This window comes from Gracilinanus agilis, chromosome 2, assembly GCF_016433145.1.
Source record: "Gracilinanus agilis isolate LMUSP501 chromosome 2, AgileGrace, whole genome shotgun sequence".
NCBI lineage: Eukaryota > Metazoa > Chordata > Mammalia > Didelphimorphia > Didelphidae > Gracilinanus > Gracilinanus agilis.
Window position 1 is genome coordinate 503,371,287 of NC_058131.1, and position 22,772 is coordinate 503,394,058.

The 22,772-nt window shown below is 39.1% G+C and overlaps 1 protein-coding gene across 1 annotated transcript; it reads left to right on the forward strand.

Annotated features, from left to right (window-relative positions):
• Positions 1 to 3,345: 3,345 nt before the first annotated feature.
• On the forward strand, positions 3,346 to 18,176 carry LOC123234038 (potassium channel subfamily K member 13-like). The gene is given in 3 exon segments (XM_044659992.1): positions 3,346 to 3,514; positions 17,282 to 17,386; positions 17,389 to 18,176. Coding segments are annotated over 3 exon segments (1,062 nt in total).
• Positions 18,177 to 22,772: the final 4,596 nt, after the last annotated feature.

The window sequence follows — 22,772 nt, forward strand, 5'->3', positions numbered from 1 at the left end:
TTTCCCATGGTTACATGATTCATGTTCATTCCCTTTCCCAAAACCACCACTGCCCATAGCTGACACACAATTCCACTAGGTTTTACATGTATCATTGATCAAGATCTATTTCCATATTATTGATAGTTGCACTAGGGTGATTGTTTAGTGTCTACATCCCCAATAATATCCCCATCAACCTGCATGTTCAAGCAGTTGTTCTCCTGTGTTTCTACTCCCACAGTTCTTCCTCTGAATGTTGGTAGTGCTCTTTCTCATAAGACCCTCAAAATTGTCCTGGATCCTTGCATTGCTGCTAGTAGAGAAGTCCATTACGTTCAATTCTACCACAGTGTATCAGTCTCTGTATATAAAGTTTTCTGGTTCTGCTCCTTTCACTCTGCATGAATTCCTGGAGATCATTCCAATTCACATGGAATTCCTCCAGTTCATTATTTCTTTGAGCACAATAGTATTCCATCACCAACAGATACCACAATTTGTTCAGCCATTCTCCAATTGAAGGACATCTCCTCATTTTCCAAATTTTTGCCACCACAAAGAGCACAGCTCTAAATATTTTTCTACAAGCCTTTTACCCTATGCTTCTTTAGGGTATAAACCAAGCAATGGTATGACTGCATCAAAGGGCAGACAGTCTTTTATAACCCTTTGAGTATAGTTCCAAATTACCATTGAGAATGGTTGGATCAATTCACAACTCCACCAGCAATGCATTAATGTCCCAATTTCACTACATCCCCTCCAACATTCACCATTTCTTTTGCTGTCATATGTTAAGATAATTTGGTGCTGAAACTGTTATGATAATATAGGGGAAAGTGTTAAGATAATTTCGTAATGGTTAAGATGGTTTCTTGGGGTATTGATCCTAATGAGTCTCAAATGTAAATAATGATCCCAAGAGGCCAACTCAAGTGCAGTTAGGTACAGTAAAGGAAAGGTGTTGAATCTCCTTGGTCCAATAGTTAGATAGCTTTCTGGCTGCTAATTGACATTGCAGTTAGAACCAAAGAATTAGCTGATTGGTGAACACAGCTGACCAGTTCTCACTAAACCTCTAAGCAACTAATGAAGACAAGAAGTGTTCTTTTAATTACTAAACTAATAGGCTTGTGTGGTAGATTTAACAAGACTAATTAGTTTAAGTAACTGGTTCTGCCTGTAGATTAACCCAGAAGATGTTTAAGGATTAATAACTTTAGATTTTCCTAACAGCCAAGATGAACTCCAAATGATACCCTGTTTGGAATCTTGAGATATCACAGACAGGTTAGCAGATGGCTTCTTTGTAAATGGGTTTAATGTTGGTAAAATAGGTGATGGGAAATGGGATTGATGACGGAAAGTGGGAAGAGGGTTTCTAAGTTATGTCTAAATAGATGAATAATTGTAGAATCTCCCAGATAATTTAACTGATGTTTCAGGAGCCTTTGGATGGCTTGATAGCCTGGTCAGGTCAAAAGGACTGACCTCTTCTTATTTGAAGGTTTGTTCAGCAGATGTTGATTTGATTTGAATAAATCTTCTTGATGATGTTCAGAGAACTGAAGTTGATGAGTTTGAATAATATTTAGGTTGATAAGAGTTGAAAGTTATAGCAGAACATACTCTATATACTTTACCCTAGCCTAAGCCCAAGAACCTCCCTTCTTGCCCAGCTGTATCTCAAGACTGAGACCAGGATTGGTTCAGGTTTGCCCCTTTTATAGGCAGTTTCCAACTGCCCCTTGGCTCACACAAGGCTCATGCCACCTCAGTTCATTCTGGTTCTATTCAGGTAACTGGCCATCAAGCTTGATCCAACATGGCTGCTATTAAAATCCTTACACATGTTAGCTAATCTGCTAGGTGTGAGGTGGTTCATCAGAGTTGTTTTGATTTGCATTTCTCTAATTATAAGAGATTTAGAACACTTTTCATGTGTGTGTTGATAGTTTTGATTTCTTTATCTGAAAATTGTCTATTCATGTCCCTTGACCATTTATCAATTGGGGAATGGCTTGATTTTTTTGTAAAATTGATTTAGCTATTTGAGTAATTAGACCTTTGTCAGAGTTTTTTGTTACAAAGATTTTTTCCCAGTTTGTTGCTTCCCTTCTAATTTTGACTGCATTTGGTTTTGTTTGTACAAAAACTTTTTAATTTAATGTAATCAAAATTATTTATTTTACATTTTGTAATTTTATCTAACTTTTGCTTGGTTTTAATATCCCTCCCCTCCCAAAGATCTGACAAGTATATTATTCTGTGCTCACCTAATTTACTTATAGTTTCCTTCTTTATATTTAAGTCATTCACCCACTCTGAATTTATCTTGGTATAGGGTGTGAGATGTTGATCTAAATCCAATCTCTCCCATACTGTTTTCCAATTTTCCCAGCAGTTTTTGTCAAATAGTGGGATTTTGTCCCAAAAGCTGGGCTCTTTGGGTTTATCATATACTGTCTTGCTGAGGCCACTTATCCCAAGTCTATTCCACTGATCCTCCCTTCTGTCTCTTTGCCAGTACCATATTTTTTTGATGACTGCTGCTTTATAGTACAGTTCAAAATCTGGTACTGCTAGACCACCTTCCTCCACATTTTTTTCATTATTTCCCTTGATATTCTTGATCTTTTGTTCATCCAAATGAACTTTGTTATATTTTTTCTAGTTCAGTAAAAAAGTCTCTTGGTAGTTTGATAGGTATGGCACTAAATAAGTAAATTAATTTGGGTAGGATGCTCATTTTTTTTTTAATTTTTTTAAACCCTTAACTTCTGTGTATTGACTTATAGGTGGAAGATTGGTAAGGGTAGGCAATGGGGGTCAAGTGACTTGCCCAGGGTCACACAGCTGGGAAGTGTCTGAGGCCGGATTTGAACCTAGGACCTCCTGTCTCTAGGCTCGACTCTCAATCCACTGAGCTACCCAGCTGCCCCCTTGCCATGTCTATTTTTAAGATTAAGCTGTGTCTCCTTCCATCCCATGCTGCAGATGGCAGACAAATTGTTTATAGCCACATATTAACTTCCTAGATTTCAGTGATTCAGCCTCTCTTATTTAGGGAGAAATAGTGACTGACCTTTATTTTTCTGGCCTTAGTTATGTTGGACCTGGAACATGAGTAGAATGTGAAGTTTCTACTAGATATAATTAATTACTATTCATTTAGTAATACAAGTGTTAATTTAAATTCTGAATGGGCCCAGGCAGAAGTAATGGGAAAATTAAGGGAATGTGTGGCCAAATAGGAAGAGGCAAGAGTCAGAGACTGAATAAGTCACACTATAATGAGGAAAGTGGGAAATTAGCACCCAGGCTGTCAGGCTGTCTCTAAAGACCTGAGAGTTCCATAATGGAATGAAGCTGGGGTTTGAAACAGGAGAGGGTGGTTTGACCAAGCTGAAGGAAGGAGGTATTGGCTGTGTGGTCCAGCTCTGCCAGGTATCGAAGGAGCGGATAGAGTGGGATTTGGATTTCACTGAGAAGAAGATATTTCAAGCAAATTCGTGGCCCAGGTTGAGGAAAGGTCTGGATTATCTGTTGGTGGACAACAGATTTATCTACCTTACTCCGTAGAGCAGTTTTTGGATTGTCTGGCTGTGTATTGGACTTGTTCCTGGTTCCTGTGACATCTATGATCATCTTGGAGCACCGTAAACCAGTGCAGTGAGAAGCCCACCTCTCCAGCCCCTCTTATTCTAAGAGGTTTAGCTTAGTTTAGAACTTAGTTAAGTCATTAGGGCTATTCCATAGTATAGAAAACCCCTCTCTTCCACTTCCCTCATATAATATCAATAAACCCAGTTTGTTTGTACTTCCTCTAAGCCATAAAGAATCCATATCTTGAAGTTACCCACTTCACTGGTTTTCCCTGGTTGATAGATTGTCATTTGCTGACCAACTGTCATTCCCAAATCTCACATTCCCATTTGGTTTCCCTGTGTTTCCCTGTCAGTCTTTCCCTTGTGAGGTGGGAGGGTGTCCCCAGTTTGTCTAGCATCTAGTTATTCCCCCATTCCCAGTATTTTCTTTTTCAACACCCACTCATGGATAAGATAAGGGGTAAGAAACACTGGGGATGTGGCCTTGCCAGAGTGAGGTGCTGGCTGAAAGACAGCAATCCCTGTCCATGGCTCTGACTACTCAAAGAGGATCACACAGGCATATTGCTCTTACACTTGTTATTGTTACTTATGTCTTTTCTTGGGTGACTCTACTGGCCTCTTACTAGTCTCCTTGCCTTTAGTATCTTGAGAAAAATAGTCTATCTTCATCACACAGCTGTCAAATTAATCTTTATAATTTATATATCTGACCATGTTGCACTCCTCAAAAATCTTCCACACAATTAAAACTAGATCTAAAAAATTGGAAAAACATTGATTGCTCATCGTTAGGATGAGCTAACATAATAAAAATGAGCATCCTGGGGGCAGCTGGGTAGCTCAGTGGATTGAGAGACAGGCCTAGAGACAGGAGGTCCTAGGTTCAAATCCGGCCTCAGACACTTCCCAGCTGTGTGACCCTGGGCAAGTCACTTGACCCCCATTTTCCACCCTTACCAATCTTCCACCTATAAGTCAATAAACAGAAGTTAAGGGTTTAAAAAAAATAGACATGGCAGCCTGGAGTCCAAAAGGCTCCTTTTGCTCATGTTGGAATCTGTTGCTGCTTTACTTCCCACCAGCAATGTGAAAATTTTCCCCTTTACTGTTGTGAGACTATTCACTGGGAGACAAAATAAAAGTTTTCTTACCTCTTTTCTATGGTTCTGACATCCTAACATAACTCTTTAGAAGTTGAGGGTTTTCTTAGCAAGAATTTTTTAAAATAGTGCTTTGCCATTTCCTTCTCCAGCTCATTTTACAGATGAGGAAATGGAGGCAAACAGGGTTAAGAAACTTGCCCAGGATTCCACAGGTAGAAAGTATCTGAGGCCAGATTTCAGTTCAGGAAGATGTCTTCCTTATTGCAAGCCCAGTACTCAATCCACCACAGCACCTAGCTGCCTCTTTCAGCATTTTCAAATGTCAAGGCTCTCTGTGCATTACATGTATTATGTATGCTAGAAGTGGTAGAAGAATGTGATTGAGCAGTAGCTTGTTTGGCAGTCACCCCTATCCATGGTCCAGACTCATTACATTTTCACACACTAGCACCCAGTTGCCACACACCTTGTTAGTCATAACAGTGTGAATAAAAAGGAGAGGATAGATTTGGGGGGGGGGGAGTGGGAGGATCTTGACAACTGAATGTCTTGTATTTTTCCTCTCATTTCTTTTTTGTCAACAGTTGATCCTTTGTCCTTCCTCTGAACTCCCAACACCCTTGTCTCTTCTCTTGTTCTTCCCTTTTATTTCTGTATATCAAACATTCCCACCCTTTGTTTCACAACATATGGTGCTTTCTTTCTCAGAAGTTGTTACAAAATCCTAAAAACAAAATCCACTCTGATTGTTAAGAAAGATTCATGGAAAATCATTCCATCTGAACTATTAGATAGTTTTAGAAACTAATGTTTGAATTAGTTCTCCCCACCCATTAACCATTCTTTTTTGTCATATGGACAAAATTCTGTTGTAGACAGAATTTATCTGAAAACTATTTCAGATTGGAATATTGTGTTCTACAATTATTCATGGAATAGGCAGGAATGCAGCTAGATGGCTTGGTGGATAAGAGTGCTAGGCCTGGAGTTAGGAGAGCCTGAGTTCAAATCTGGATCTTACTAACTGTGTGACCCTGGACAAGTCATTTAACCTCTCTTTGCCTTAATCCACTGAAGAATCAATTTCACTCTTTGCCAAGAAAACTCTATGAACAGTATAGGCGTAGTATGGTCTACAAGGTCACAAAGAGTCAGACATGATTGAACAGCTGAAGGACAAAGCAGGAAGGAGTCATGATCAGTTTGGTTCTCTCAGGAAAAGGCTGCTCTCTACTTATAGACATGTAGCATCTGATGCCCAGCCCAGAAGAAGAAGTCTATAAATAAATCTAGCTGGAGGGGAAGCAGGAAAAGGAAGTAGAGTACACCCCAGACTAGTAAAGGAAGGGTTTAGATTAGATCATCTTGAAATTCCCTTCCAGATCATCAGTCTCTACTTCTTTGGCTCCGCTATAAAGAAGTACTAAGTAGCTGTGGTCACTCTAACTCACAATACTATAGGTTAGGTAAAACAGCTATTAATATTCCATTGAAGAACCTGAGGCTCAAAAGACTAGAATGAATTCATTGAAAATGTTAAACAGCCAGAAAAGGTCAAAACTAGATTTCAGATTCAGGTATCCTTAGTCTAAATTCCTCTTTCTATACGTTCTGGGGCAAAATCATTCAAATATGGAAGAGAGGGGAGGAGATGAGATTAAATTGTCAACATTTCCATTTATTTTTCCCAATATGTCATATGAGCTCCTTATGATATTTGTTGTTTGTAGCTATCTCCTCCTATTATGTTTGCTCCTTGTCTATTCTTATTCTGACCTCAGACACTAACTAATTATGTGATCCTGGATAAGTCACATAACCTCTGATTGCCTCAGTTTCCTCAATTATTAAAATGGGAATAATGATTACCTACTTTGAGGAGTTGCGAGAATCAAATGGGACAATATTTATAAAGTGAAATGTGTATTCCTTTCCCAAGCACTATAAAATGGTGCTAGGTATACAAAGTAAAAAATGAAATAGTTCCTGCCTTCAGGGAGTTTACATTTGATCAAAGGGAAACAATTTGTACAAATATAAGTAAATATGATAGATAAAAGGGGCTGACACTAGCAGCTAGAGAATTGAGAATTGATTGAAATACTAATTAAAAGAGTAATCATTATTGTCTTGGTGCCAGGTTTGAAGTTCTCTTGTGGAGTGCAGCAGGAATCTGTTGTTGACTGTTCTGTTCATTTTTTATCAGTGGCTTATATAATGTGTCTAAGGCAGGACTGTCAAATTTGTACATAACACAAAATGGGGAAGGATAACTAACACCTGGGATGGCAAAATCAGAATATAAAATGATCTCAAGAAGCTAGGATAATGGACCAAACCAAATGAGATGAAATTTAATAACGATAAAGGAGTTAGATTCTACTATTGATTTCAAGAAAGCAGTTTCTTAAATACTGGTAGTGAAATGTTATAAGGAATTACTGGGACAAAATGGAAATCATCTTGATTGACAGGATCATCGGTTGAAGACCTCAGAATGCACCCAGGTGGCATGAGCCAAGGCCAAAAGGCAGTTGGAACCAACCCTATAATACCCATCATGCACAGCACAACTCAGCTCATTCTGGAGCATTCTTGGGTGGAGGGAGGTTTAAGAGGGTGAGTATGCATCTGTACCTACAATTTAGCTACCTTGTCTGAGAGACCTTGAGAACTAACATACCTGCTGTCAATAGAAAACAACATTACAACCATCTAAGAAGAACATCAGTATCCTTCCCTATCCTTTGGTTTGGCTCTGGCCAGGTCAAGCCAGGGTGAGTGAGAGGGTGAAGAAGCTCCAACCTCTCACTGATCTACCAGCATCTACAATCAGTCCAACAGAGCTGTCAGGCTGAGGAGAGCACAGCCCTTTTCTATTGTCTAGTATTATAAAGCTACTGCTGCTCTTTGTGCTATCCCTCATTTATCTCATATATTTTTTTTATATTTTTAAACCGGGATCATATAGTTTTTTCAAGCTTTGGCTGAGTTCTAAAGCAGTTAGGAGTTTGGAATCTTGAGGGAAAAAGACAGTTGGTTTGAGTCTCCCATGGAGAGAGGTTGTCTAACCAACTGAGCTGCTTCCTTACCTATCTGTACAATTGAAATTTAGCCTAGCTTTGATATATTTAAGAAACTGTTATTTGGATAAACCCTTTATATCTTCCTTCCCAATATTATTTCCTACCTTCCCTCCCTTACCTTATATGTCTGTGGAGTTAATAAGGAGAGTAATTAGAGAGGAGTTAAAATCTGTGAAGGGTTAATTGTTATTTGACAATATTAGATATAGAGAAACTAGTCAGTCATCATTTATTTTGTAAGTTGAGTTAAAGGCTGGTCCTTACTCAGACTTCATCTCTGCCTCCCTTCCCCCACCTTAAGTTCCTGAGACAACTGTTAGGGCTATCCTCAATCCACTTTCCTGACAAATCATCCTTTCAAAGATAATAAACCCTTTTATGTTTCAACAGACCTATTAGTATAATTTGTCTGTTACTTATTTAAGAGAGGGAAGAAGAGGGAAAGAACCAACATACTCTGGGTTTGAAGGGAAGCCGGGGTATCCATCTTGAAGGAAGGTGTAACTTCAAAACAAGTCCCTTCCTGTGAAATTAACTAAGCCTGTTGTTAATTTCAGTTTAGTCTATTTCCCTCTGCCTGTGTTTGAGTCTAAGTCCCAGTCTGTAAAGCCTGCTGTTTGTCTGTTTAGTTTAATTTCTCCTCTCCCTGAAGATCTCTGTTTCCCTTCTGTGTTATACTCCTGACTTCAGCCCTATTATATCCTGAATCTCCTTAATCCCAGCCTACCTGTAACCTAGATTACTCACTTAGCAAGTCTCTGACAACCTCCTTTCAAATTCCCTTATCCCACACACCTTTCCTCAAATTATCCCCATTACATCTCTCATATATTTTTAACAGAAAGTATAACTAAATATCAGTTCTCATGAAAAAGATCTAAGGGTTTTAGTGGACTCCATATTAGTCAACAGTATGGTACAGAAACCTATAAAACAAAGACAGAATAGCTAGAGCACATCCCAAAGAGTGCATTGAGAGTGGAAAGAATAGAGATCATGCTATACATGAATCAGTTGAAGCACAGAGAGCCAAGTTTGGAGATAGGAGGTCTTGGGTTGCAATCTTGCCTCAGACACTGCCTAGCTATGTGACACTTAGTCCTAATTGCCTAGCCCTTACTGCTCTTCTGCCTTGGATCCAATATTTCATATTAATTCTAAGACAGATGTTAAGAATTTTTTTAAAAGAATCAGTAGAAGCAAATGGGCATGTGCAAAACTGGAGAGGAGAATGGAGAGAATGGGAGTGGAAGATAACTATCCAGGCATTGTGGGAAGATGGAAGAGCAGGGCATGAAGCATTCTTGCCTTCCTGATATCCCCACCCCAAGCAACCAAAAATAACTCCACAGAATCAGTGCTAAAAGCAGCAAAAACAGAATTCAGATGTGAAATTGAACATCCAAGCACAACTAGGGAAGAACGCTTCTGACTTCCCTGCCTGTCTCACCACCATAGGCCCTGGAGGCAGGAACAGAGAAGAAAGCTTAGGATCAAGAAGGTAACCCTGAAGGGCAAGATTAGCAATCTTATTTTGTTTGCTGAACCCAGAAGCTTATATCCCCAAAATTTGTGGGGAGAGGGCCCTGAGAGCAGCAATATCTGCTGCAGCTTTGACTCCAGAGACCCCTGTTGGCCCACAGCTGGGAATTGATAGAATGGACACTAAAGAATCTTCAGATGCTGGACCCTAAGGGCAGGAGCTCAATTCTCGCTGCTAATGAACTATTTCATATATATGGGAGACCCGAGGAACCTTGCCTGAACACCTGCACTATCCTAGGCTATAGTAGTAGGAGAGGAAGAGTAAGGAAGGAGCACACACCAGTGAGTGTGGTTGCTGAAGGACTGAGGTCCTGTCAGCTGTGGTCACTCCCAGGAGAGGGGAGTCCCTAGTTTGGGGATGGCAAACCTATGACACATGTGTCAGCACTGACACACATAACCATTTTCAATGACATGCACCACATGTGGCCTCATAAAGAGAAGTATGGGGCCACATTCCAAGGATGAAATATTTATTGTAGTGTAACACAGGCACTCTGTGCACTATAGATGAAAATTCTACCTATATTAATTTGTTTATTTTGGTTTATTAAATACAGTTATATATTACAATTACACATTTTTGTTATTTAAACTATAAATATCGTTAAATTATGGAGTTTTTTTCTCAAAATGACACACTATCTGAGTTATGCCAAGCTTTTTGGTGAATTTTGACACACAAAGCTCAAAAGGTTGCCCATCACTGCCTAGTTGCTGCCATAGCAGGAGGCAGACTGGCTGCTTGTAGTTGCAATGGCAGAATTGTCCATGGTCTCTGTTTAGAACACCTGAAGTTAATCATGGACTGGGATTTGATCCAGGTACTGGGAGTACATCCAACCCTAAACTATAAAAATTGGAACAATTAAATAGGACCAAGGAAAAAATAAACAAAAAAATCCTGAAACCTCAAGTAGCATATTCTAACACACTAGAAATCCTAGGATTCTGGCCAAAACAAATAATTAAATTGATTGGCCTGGCCACTAAAATTAAAAAAATAAATAAATAGAGATGGTCAAGTAAAAGACAAATAATCCAACTATTGATAGCTCTTATGGGGACAAAAAAAGACTTTGGCTCAAACTCAGAATGCAGTGTGAAGTAAAAAGTCTACTTCAGGATCAGCAAATAAATATAACAAGTGGCCGCAAGCTCAAAAAGAGATTTTAGAAAAGCTTTAAAAAGACTTCAAGAACCAAGTGAAATCAGTTGAGAAAAAAATTAGAAAAAATAAGAGCAATGCAAGAAAACCAGGAAAATAATGTTAGAAAGATCATTCAAAAGGGAAAAGAAATGCAGAAACTCACAGAAGAAAATAATGTGTTAAGAAATAGAATTGGACACAGAGAAGCTAACCGTTCCCTAAGCCAAGAAATAATGAAGAAAACCAAAAGAAGAAAATAATAGGGGAAAAAATGAAACATCAAAAAAAATTGACCTGGAAAATAGATCAAGAGATAAACATATATGTGGCTGAACTCCATAGCTCCCAGGTTAAGAAGAAAATAGTGCAAGCAATGAGAAAAAAATTAAATACTGTGGAGCTACAGTAAGAATAGCATAAGACTTAGCAGCCACAATATTAAAAGAATAAAGGACATGAAATAACATTTTGTAGAGCAAAAGAAATGGGCTTGCAACCAAGAATGACATACCCAGCAAAGATGAGCATAATTATAGAAGGTAAAAAATGAATTTTAAATGAACTAAAGGAGTTTCAGTTTCTCCTAGGGAAGAAATCCAAAACCCAGCAGATATTTTGATCTATAAGAAATATACAAAGAAAATGAATACAAAATACAAAATACAAAAGAAAATGAAAAAAATCCAAAGGTTGAATTGTTTGATTCCTCTATTGAAAAATGTCATCTCTGGCTCCTGGGAATAGCATCATTGCCTGGGTATTTTGTAGGGACAGAAGACTCAAGATCTAGGTGAATATAATGGAATGAGCAAAACCAGTCTCCCCTTCACCCCACCTTCTCCTTCTCTGCCAGCACAAGCAGAACACTTCACTCAGGTCTATCCTCTGAAATTGTTCCTAAGATCATCAGCTTAGAGCTGGAAGGGAGCTCAGAGATCACTTAGTATAAACTCTCATTTTGCAACTGAGGCCCAGATAAGTTAAATGACTTACCCAAGGTCATAAGGGTCCTCTCATTTCAAACCAATGATTTTTTCCATTGTAGCGGAACTTTCCCTTAGATCACCAAAGTGATTAAAACTGTCCTTTCCATTCTGTTTTCTAAGTAGTATTTTCTCCCATCACATAATCATCGGTACCAAGGCACTTCAAGGTTACTATGGTAAATTGTGTAATTTTTATCAAATGCTCAGAATAATGTCTTACTCAGAAAAAAAAAATCTGTCCAATGGGGTATGACTCTAAATAGCAGCAGGAAAGTATATTCAGGATAAATTGGGAGTAGTCTCAAAAGGAAAGAACTAAGATTAAGGAGGACAGGGAAAGACATCTTACAGAAAATGGGACTTTAACTGAGACTTTTTCTTTTTTAATTTTTATATTTTCCAGATAATATGAAGATATAATTTTAATAACCATTTTCTGATATTTTGCAACTCATGTTCTCCCCCTCTCTCCCTCTCATTCACCCTCCCAAGATGGCAGGTAATATGATATAGGTTGTACAGATATTATCATTTAATACATATTTCCATCTTTGTCATGTTGCAAGAGAAGACATGTCACTTACAGTAGAGAAAAATTCATGGAAGAAATAAAGCGAAGAATGGCATGCTCCAATCTGCATTCAGACTTCATGAGTTTCTTCTGTGGCAGTATATGGCTTATTTTGTCATAAATCACTTGTAGTTGTTTTAGAACCTTGCATTTCTGATCATGGTTAAGTCATTCACAGTTGATTATCATACATTATTGCTGTTACCATGTACAATGTTTTCTTGGTTCTGCTCACTTCACTTTGCATCACTTTGTATATTTTCCCAGGATTTTTTGTAATCATCCTTTTACTCATTTCTTATGGCCTCTAACTGAGACTTAGAGGAAGCCAAGAAAGCTGAGGTGGAGATGAGGCAGGAGAGCGTTCCAAGCATGGAGAACAATCAATAAAAATGCTTAAACTTGGGAGATGAAATGTCTCATATGAGGAACAGCAAGGAGGCCTATGTCACTCAATCACAAAATATATGGAAGGGGATAATTTCTTTTTTTTATCATGATTTTCTTTTTTTTTCCTTTTTTTATTTAGTATATTTTTCCATGGTTTTATGATTCATGATCCCCACTTCCTGCTCTTTCCTCCCCACTCCTGAAGCCCACAAGCTTCAGGGTTGTACATGTATCATTGTTCAAAACCTATTTCCATGTTATTCATATCTGCAGTAGAGTGATCCTTTAAAATCAAAACTCTAATCATATGGAAGGGGATAATTTTTAAGAAAAGTAGATATGGTGAGGAGGAGCCAGGTTATGAATAGTTAAGAACTTTAAGAGCCATAGGATTTATATTTGATACTAGGATAATCAGAAATCATTGGAGTTTATTGAATGGGAGTGAATGTGATATGGTCATACTTGACAGTGACTGGAGAAAGAGCTAAAGTAAAGGATAACTTGGAGTCTAACTAGCAGGCTATTGCTATAGTGGAAGCATGCAGTGATGAGGGTCAGCATGAGGGTGGTGGCAGTAGCAGAAGAGGGAAGGGAGGAGGTATTTAGGAGAGATATTATGAAGGTAGAGACAGCATGATTTAACAGCTAACTGGATATGGGATGGGAGAATGAGGTGTCAAGGATGACACCTAGGCTTTAAGCTTGGGGCACTAGAAGGATGATGATACCCTCAACAATAACTGGAAAGCTAGGAAGAGGAAATGGTTTGGGGGGGGTGGTTAGGAGTTCAGTTTTGAAATTATTGGGCTTAATAAAAAGTCTTCAGGTCATCCAGTTGAGATCCAGTCAGAAAGGCAGTTGGAGACACAAGACTAAAATTCAGGAGAGATATTAGGCCTGGACAAGTAGATCTGAGAATCATCTTCATAGAGAGATAATTGAAACCATGAGAGTTGATGAAACCAAGTGAAATATTATAGATGGAAAATAAGAGGACCCAGAACAAAGCCTTGAGGGATACTCATGGTTATCAGCTTTTGTGTGGATGAATATTCAGCAAAGTAGGCAGAGAAAAAGCAGTCACATAGGTAGGAAGAGAAGTAGAAGAAAGTATCATCACAAAACCTAGAAATAAGAGTGTCAAGAAGAAAATGACTGAGGATCTAAGGATGCAAAGAGGCCAAAAAGGATAAGGTTTGGAAAAAAGGTCAAAATTGGTAACACACTGGTAATTAAGAAACCATTCGAAATTTTGTAGAGAGCAGTTTCAGTCAAATATTGAAGTTTGGAAGTCAGACTGTAAGAGAAAAGAGTGAGAGGAAAGGAAGTAGAAGCATCTATTGTAGATGGCCTTCTCAAAGAGATTAGTCACAAAAGGGAGAAAAGATAGAGGATGATGGCTAAACAGGATAGACAAATCAAGAGAAAGTTTTCTAAGGATGGGAGAGATAATGACATATTTATAGGCAGTTGGGAATCAGCCAATAGATAAGGAGAAATTGAAGATAAGAAAAGTGAAGAAGATGGAGGGAGCAACTGGCTAGAGAAGATGGGATGGAATAGAATCCCTTGTGCATGTAGGAGGTTTACTCCCTACCCACTTATCATCACAGCATTTTTATTTTGTATATATCCTGCTTTTAACTTACCTGCAAACATGTTGTATTCCCTTAGTAAAAGGTAAGCTCTCTGAGGTCAAGAAAGGTGTACCTTTTATATTGTATCCATGATGCCTAGCACATGCCTAGCACATACAAAGTAGGTGCTTACTTAATGTTTGTTGCTTGATTAATAGTATAGTGGAAAGAGCACTGAACTGGTAGGAGTCAGTTGGCTGGGGTTCTAGTCTCACCATATTGTAATGAATAAAACCTTGGACAAACCTCTAGGCTTAAGTTTCATCATCTGTAAAGTGAAGAAGTCATGTCAAATGCTGTTTTAACTTTCTTCCAGCTACCACCAATCTATAAACTTATAAGTAAAATAACTTTCAAAATTTTATTCATTTGGTATACATTTATTAAATATTCACTGAGTGAAGAGCACTGTTAGGTATGGGGAGAGATATAGACCATTCAGTGTAGTGAGCACATATGATATGTATGTAAATAATATAAGATGCTTATTATAAAGATATAAAATAATCCATAAAATTTGCAAGGAAATTTCTGACAAATTCCTAGGGAAAAATTGGAATGATTTCATGGAGGAGATTGCATTCCAAGGTCATTTGAAATTCTGTCTCCAAATTAATGTTAATAAATAATAATAATACTTATTTTTAATTAATAATAATATAGGTGGCAGCTAGGTGACTCAGTGGATAGAGTCAGGCCAGAGGTGGGAAGTGCTGCATTCAAATGTGACTTCAGTATGTCCTAGCTGTGTGACCCTGGGCAAGTCATTTAATCCCCATTACCTAGCCCAGTGATGGGCAAATTATGGCCTGCTGGGCCAGATGCAGCCCCCTGAAATGTTCTATCTGCCAGAGCAACATTATTACTAATCTGACGAATATAATGAGTAGGAAACAATACAATGAAACTTGGAAAGAGTTGCCTTAGAAACAGACTGACAGATGAGCATTTCCTTTACTCTGGCCCCCTCTTTAAAAAGTTTGCCCATCACTAGCCTAGCCCTTACTGTTCTTCTGTCTTAGACACATCTGATTGGTTGATATGGCTCGACATTGCTTATTTGTTAAATTTTGTTAAACCACTTAATTCCATCTCTTAATTCCATTCTATTCACTTCCTTTACCAAATTGGGGGGGGGGGGGAGGAGAGAAGGAGTGTTGTAGCTGTTTGTACTCTAGGAGAAAGAGAACTTAATTGAATTAGAAAACTGGTTAGTGCTTCATTACACTTGATCAGGTGGTTACTGAAGGTAGTTTCTTAGTTTCTCCTGGGGCAGCCCACTTGTCCAGACTGCAGAATCACCTATGTTACTAGGGACTTGTCTCCTTGTTGATCAGGGGACCCAGATTGAAGTTGACCCTCAGGACTTTTGGATTAAGGGACTGGTTCAAGCAATATGGTGTACAAACTGTAGCCATGATAATATGACTGATTTTCCCCAGGACTAGCCTTTAGTTGTCTTGCTCTTGACCTGGGGATGGAGGAAGGAAGGGATCTAAGTTTTTTTTAATTGGCTGACTTGCTATCTAGCAACAACCTTACTGCCTTATGAACTCATTAAATATAAAAGCTAGAACGTCATAGGATAATATCTAGCCCAACCACAAATTTTATGAATGAAAAAATCAAGACTCAGTCAATCAGTGTTCCTACTGTTATGTGGAGATGGAAAGCATGGAATCCCTGCAAAGATACAGGGACAGCCTCACACAGAATTCCAGGGGACCCCCCTGGAGAACTTTGGGTGAGGGGGCAGTTGAGAGGAGTTGGCAGTTGCTTTCTGGAGGTTGAAGTGAGCAGACACTCTGCTTATTACTCCAGACTTGGGGATCACTTGAGTAGCCATTGTGGCATAAGCCATTGTGGTTTCTACATAAGGGTTAGCCTGTTTAATAGGGTTGATCTTTATCAACTTCAATACAACAAATATTTAGTGATTAGAGAGTAAAAATATTCATTAATAGCAAGTGAGCCAGTTTTAGTTAAGTGCCCTTCACCCCCTCCTGTGGGGGGAAGGGCAGCTTCAACCTAACAGCTCAGGGTCACCTTTCCTTATCCTATAACCTTCATTAACCTCTTTAGTTTTCCTGGATTCTTCTTAATATAAGCTATACCCTCAAATCTGTGCCTGGAAATTATTTGGGGGAATACCCACAACTCAGTCTGGACATCTAGTTTGAATCCTGTCTGCTGCCAGTTTTAAGAAGATCATTTATCTTTGTCCTCATCAGTTAGATAGCTAGCTTCTACTTATTCCTCTATCAGACCTGTGAGGAATATAAATTAAAAAAGGGAACATCATTGGGGTTCAGCCATAACAGAAATTTACCAGAAGAATCTTAAACAGTCTCCATCTTCCAACTGAAATACAGCAACTGTTTAGGGGGAGGGGTTTGATATCCAGGAGTGTTTTACCCCCTCCTTCCTCACTGAAGCCTGTCAATCTGTGGCTCTTGACTTGAAGCTCTATTTGGCCCTGACACATTTATCTGCTTCTCCAAATTATCTGTTATTATCATCATAACACTACACTGTGCTAAGTATGAAGGTAGGTGGGTGTGGTGGCAAGAAGAGAGGTCCAGATACAAAGAATAGAAATCCTTTCTTTTATGGAGCTTACATTGTAAGGAGAAATGAATTGCTCAAGGACACACAAGTAAGTGATACCAGGCCTAGAATCCAATTTTCCTGGTTCTAGGTTTTATGTTCTTTCCACTACATATTATAGGTAGTGTTGTATAATAGAAAGGATGCTCAGCTTAGAGTCAGGATTTGGTAAGATACCTCCAGTGAGTGAGTCCTCATAGCTTAGTGAGTGGCAGGATGGAATATGCTGTCTGTAAATCTTTATATATCATTGAAGACACATTGCTTAATCCCTTTTAGCTCCATTTTCCTCATCTGTAAATTGGGGATGCTGTGTTAATTGGTAGTACTTGTAACACTAGTTTCACAGAGCTTTTGTAAAGTCTAGATGAGATAATACTTGTAAGGGTAATTTTGCAGATCTTAAGGTGTCAAAGGCAGCTATTATTGCTGTCAGATTATTATTATGCCTCATTTAGTAAGGCAATGAGAATTTCTCTATAGAAAGAATTGGAGTCATTTTAAGGTAATTTTCCTTCCGTGCTTTTGTCCTTCCATCAAAATGGAAACCTTGATCCTATAAATGCCAAGACCTTCTTCATTAAATCTTCTCTCCTCCCATTTTGTATAGGTTTTGTCGTGACAACACCAGCAACTGTTGGAGGCAAAGTTTTTCTGATATTTTATGGTCTTATCGGATGTGCAGGCACCATCTTATTCTTCAACCTCTTCTTAGAACATTTATTACGGTCATTGCCTACATCATGAAGTCATGTCATGAGAGGCAGCTCCGAAAGAAGGGGGTCCTGCAATCTGATAACCAAAGAGGTTCTGGGACCTCAGAGGCTGACAGCATGGTGGGATGGAAGCCTTCCGTGTATTATGTTATGCTCATCCTGTGCATGGCATCCCTCATCATCTCCTGTTGTGCCTCTGCCATGTACACCCCCATTGAAGGTTGGAGCTACTTTGATTCTCTTTATTTCTGTTTTGTGGCCTTTAGCACCATTGGCTTTGGTGACCTCAGTAGCCAGAATGCCCAGTATGAGAGCCAAGGGCTCTATCACTTTGGCAACTTTGTCTACTTTGTCTTCATCCTGATGGGCGTCTGCTGCATTTATTCCTTGTTCAACGTGATCTCCATCCTCATCAAGCAGTCCGTCAACTGGATCTTGAAGAAAATGAAATGCCGGTGTTGCCAGTGCCAAAGAAAGGCCCTACTCTTATGGAGAAATGTGGTCACTCCCAGCAATGTGCGGAGTGGACAAGAAATCTCTATTGAGACAGATGGTGTGATTGAGAATGAAACAGATGGACATCGCCTCTCAGGAGAGATGATCTCCATGAAGGACTTCTTAGCCTCCAACAAAGTCTCACTAGCCATCCTGCAGAAGCAGCTGTCAGAAACAGCCAACGGATGTCCTCAACAAGCCAGTGTGTCAGCCCGACACAAAGGATTCTCAGGAGGGGTGGGGGCCCTGGCGATCATGAACAACAGGCTGGCAGAAACAAGTGGGGACAGATAAGAGAGAAACTCTGGACACTGAAAGCTAAGCAGAGAGCAAAGGCCAGAAGAAGTTGTCATCAAAGAAGCCAAGGGAACTCAGCAAGACTGTTTGCCCTTAGAGGCCTTTGGCAACAGTTCCTTAACACTGGGAGTGTTAACAGGGAGGAGAGATCATAGTAGTTTGGGTAGGTTCCTTTTACAACTATAAGAAATACCTGGACCTTTAGGATCTCTCATACGAAAATCTGTTATTAGCCCTGGCTCTGAAATGAAGAAATTTCACAATGCCATTTCTGTGAAAGAATCACCAAACCTAGAAATTTAGAAATTCCCATACTGTTTCTTTTAAAAAATAATTCTGTTCTTTGGGGAAAGGGATGGCAGGCACCTGATTTAACTGGTGAAATCCCCAAATGAAGACCACTCTCTCCACCAGTGCAGATCAGTACCTTCTCATCAGCTCCATAGCCTTAGAGAATTCCTTCCCTGAGGACATAACAGATAAATGACTTGCCCAGAATCCTTCAGCCAGTATGTATTGGAGGTAGAACTTGAACCCAGGCCTTCTTGATTCTCCGGACAGTTCTCTATTCATTTTGCCAAGCTGTTTCTCTCCATCCTGCCTCATAATGGTGATTTGCCAGAGAATGTTCAAACTTGTTCAGTGTATTGAGTGTAATTAAGGTCTCAGTGCTGTGAACCAATAGCTTTTCTCTGGTTCTTTGACCTCAGTCACTTTCAAATGTGTCCTTGGTCATTATTGTGGGGTATGAATGAGTTAATGATTCTGTGTATAACCAACCCAAGCAGCTGGAGTAAAAAAGAAAAAAAAAACAGTTTAAAGCACACCTGTTCCCACAGTGCTTGTTATTCATCATCGTGGAAAAGGGCCTTTTCCATAGAGATAAGAACAAGTAACTGAGGTCTTCTTTTTTGAATGTTCATTATTTGAATCAGATCTATGATTTCATTGGTATTGACCAGAGAACTCCCAGTGAGCAAATTCCTGCCAGTGTAGGTCAGTACCATCTGTACAATTACTAGTCTTAGAGAATTCCCTGGGGTACCAAGGTTAATTGGCATGCCAAATGTCATGCAGCCAATAGGTGTCAGAGTCAGGACTTGAACTCAGGTCTTCCTGACTCCAAGGCCATCTCCCTCTCCACTAAAGCCGCATTGCCTCTTAATGACCACAACTCATTAGGCCAGTGAGTGCACTACCCTTTATACCCTCCAAAATGATAGCACAAGAGGGAAATATGGGAAAGAAGATAAAAGATAAAAGCTTTCATGAAAAATAATTTTTAGTCTAATGGAAGATTGTCACAGAGCAGTGAGGTGGCATAGTAGATAGAGTGCCAGACCTGGAGTTAGGAAGACCTGAGTTGAAATCTGGCCTTAGACACATTAGTTATGTGACCCCAAGCAAGTCACTTAATCATGCTTGCCTCAGTTTCCTCATCTCTAAAATGAGCTGGAAAAGGAAATAGTAAACCACTCCAGTATCATTGCCAAGAAAATCCCAAATAGGGTCACAAAGAATAGTTGGATAATTGCCCTGGGGAACAGGTAATATAAATACCAAAAACACACAAGGAAACACTAACCTTTGTTTAAGACAAATGAATTGAACTGCTGTTCTTAGAACAGACACCTTGCATAGGTTCCCAGGGCATTAAGAGAATTCTGCTTAAACAAAAATGTGTCATTCATTAAAATCCTAATTAAGGTTTCTGTAATCAACTACTTAAGGAGGAGTACATTTGAACCCAGAATTCTGGCACTAAAAAAGACCTTTAAGGCTCCAAATCCTTCACTTTACAGAGGAGAGAACCGAGACCCAGAGAAAAGTGACTCATCCAAAGTCACACAGCTTAACTAAAATCTGCTAAAGCTTTAACTCCCAGGGCTGTCTCCACTACATCCTACTGCCTCAAGTTCTTGTTTTGCTGTTTCCCCATCAGGCAGGAATGTCCTTTCAACTAGCAGCCCCCTGCTTCTGCTCTACAGTTCAAAGTGCCCCATTATGTCCTTGGCTGTTTCTTTTGCCCTTGCCTTAAAGGAAGTCTATTTCTTCTCCTTCTTCCTCTCTAAGGCATTGTATCCCAGTGGAACAGGAGATATTTTTGCCATTCATTCATCATTGTATTCATTGGCAAGTATTCTTTGGGCATCTAATCAGATTCTGGCACATATGTCTGCTTGTAGGCTTGAGGGTGGGTAAGTAAGTAAGTTGAATTGGACAGAAGGTTATATATTTTAAAATGTATAAAACATCACTATTATAAAGCATCATAAAACATGACTCCTGCCCTCAACAGCTTCTAGCTTCTTGGGCAGACAAGGTTATTACATGTGAAATAATTAAAGCACAAGATGATTAAGTTGCTATTCCAGGCTTTGATGGGTCCTTCTCAAGGTAGGTAGCTGGGCATGAGTGAAATACCTGCCCTAGGAGCGGGTTATAGATACCACACATGAGAGAGGAGACTAATGTCTGTCCAGCAGAATTGGATTGAAGTGATGTTCTTAGAGCAGACACTGCATTTCTTTCTAAGGCATTATTTAAGAGAATCCTGCCTAAAGTTGTGTCATTCATAGTGATTCTAATTAAGGTCTCTGCAAACAACTAATCAAATCATTGATCATTTATCATTCATCACCTTCTATATGCCAGATACTGTACTAGGTTCTGGGGATTTTTTTTTATTAGTAGCCACTTCTGTCAGAATGCTGTCACTCACTTGCCTACTTAACTACCTCCCCATTGAACTTCTGACATCCATCTTCCCTTTCCAAAATTACATTTGATAATGGACATGATTTATGATTTGATGAAAGGCACAAACCAGAAAAAGCAGGAATTATAGAGTTACTGTGAACAACAACTCCTGGAACATTTGATGCCAAGACAATAAGCCTCATACTTGACTTAAATCTTGATTTAGAACTATGATCTTCCATATGTTCTTTAAATCTCACAGATAATTGGACTGGGACACGGAGCCTCAGTCATCTGTTGGAAGCATGGCATAAACATTCCTGAGTGGGGTATATTTTTTCTCATTTTAGAAAGATGTTTGTTGCAAATACCTGTTTATAATTAAGTAAATTGTCATTGGTTCCAGTGATTCCTGAAAGAATGCAATTCATAGTGAAATTTTTGTATTCCACAATTCCCCTTCCTCCCCCCTAAAAAAAGCATTTGCTAAACTAGACATTGTACTAGGCCCTAGGGATAAAATTACAAAATGCAAAATGATCTCTGACTCTCCCAATGTAGAAATGTTTGGGATTGAGCCAGACATCCCTCAACAGGTGCCTTTTTATTTGATGTAAGAGCCAGAAGGGAGCATAGTCAGCATCACAGAATACAATTAAATAACTCTTCATTTTCTCAGTCATTGTTATCATTCCATCCACTTTGAAAGGTGGCCTACTCCCTTCTTTGATCTTCCACTTGTCCTCAACAGAACTTAAGTGTCTCAATTCATACTTTGACACTTCTTTTGCTATTATCGTAGAATCGTACTCTATTTTCATAATCATTGTTCATTACCTGCTTCCATTTTCTATGCATCTTTTAAAAATCTAAGTTGAGGGATGATTTCCCAGTGCATCCACATTGTTTCTCTTTAGACACCTTCCCCTCTTCTTTCTCTTCGGAGTCATATATGTTTATAGAGTTAAGAGTTTCACTCTTTAGAGATTCCTATGTCTCTTAGTCCAGTTTCCCCTGGAGAATTTAGGACATGATATCTAACCGATATTTTCTCTGAACTCTGAAATCTATTCTTCCCAAACCTAGAGTGTGTGTCAGATTATGCACGGGTTTCTTCTCTATCACAAATTCAAAGCTGAAGCAATGACTTCCTCCTAAGATTCCCATCAGCAATCAACTCTTCTTTTTTTAATTATTTTTTATTTTTAGAAAAATTTCCCATGGTTACATGATCCATGATTTTACTTTTCCTTCACCCCCTCAAACTCCCTCTCTATAGCCAACTTACATTTCCACTGGTTTTAACATGTGTCATCAATCAAGACATATTTAGATATTATTGATAGTTGCATTCGTGTGGTCCTTTCAGGACTACATCCTCAATCACGTCCTCATCAACTCAAGTGTTCAAGCAGTTGTTTTTCTTCTGTGTTTCCTCTCCTGTAGTTCTTCCTCTGAATGTGGGTATCATTCTTTTCCATAAATCCCTCAGAATTGTCCTGGGTCATTGCATTGCTGCTACTACACCAGTCCATTACATCCTATTCTGCCACAGTGTATCAGTCTCTGTGTACAACGTTCTTCTGGCTCTGCTCCTTTCACTCTGCATCAGTTCCTGGAGGTCTTTTCTGTTCACATGGAATTCCTCCAGTTTATTATTCCTTTGAGCACAATAGTATTCAATCACCAACATATACCACAATTTGTTCAGCCATTCCCCAACTGAAGGGCATACCCTCGTTTTCCAGGTTTTTGCCACCACAAAGAATGCAGCTATAAATATTTTTGTACAAGTCTTTTTCCCTATGATCTCTTTGGGGTACATACCCAGCAATGGTATGGCTGGATCAAAGGGCAGGCATTCTTTTATCGCTCTTTGGGCATAATTCCAAA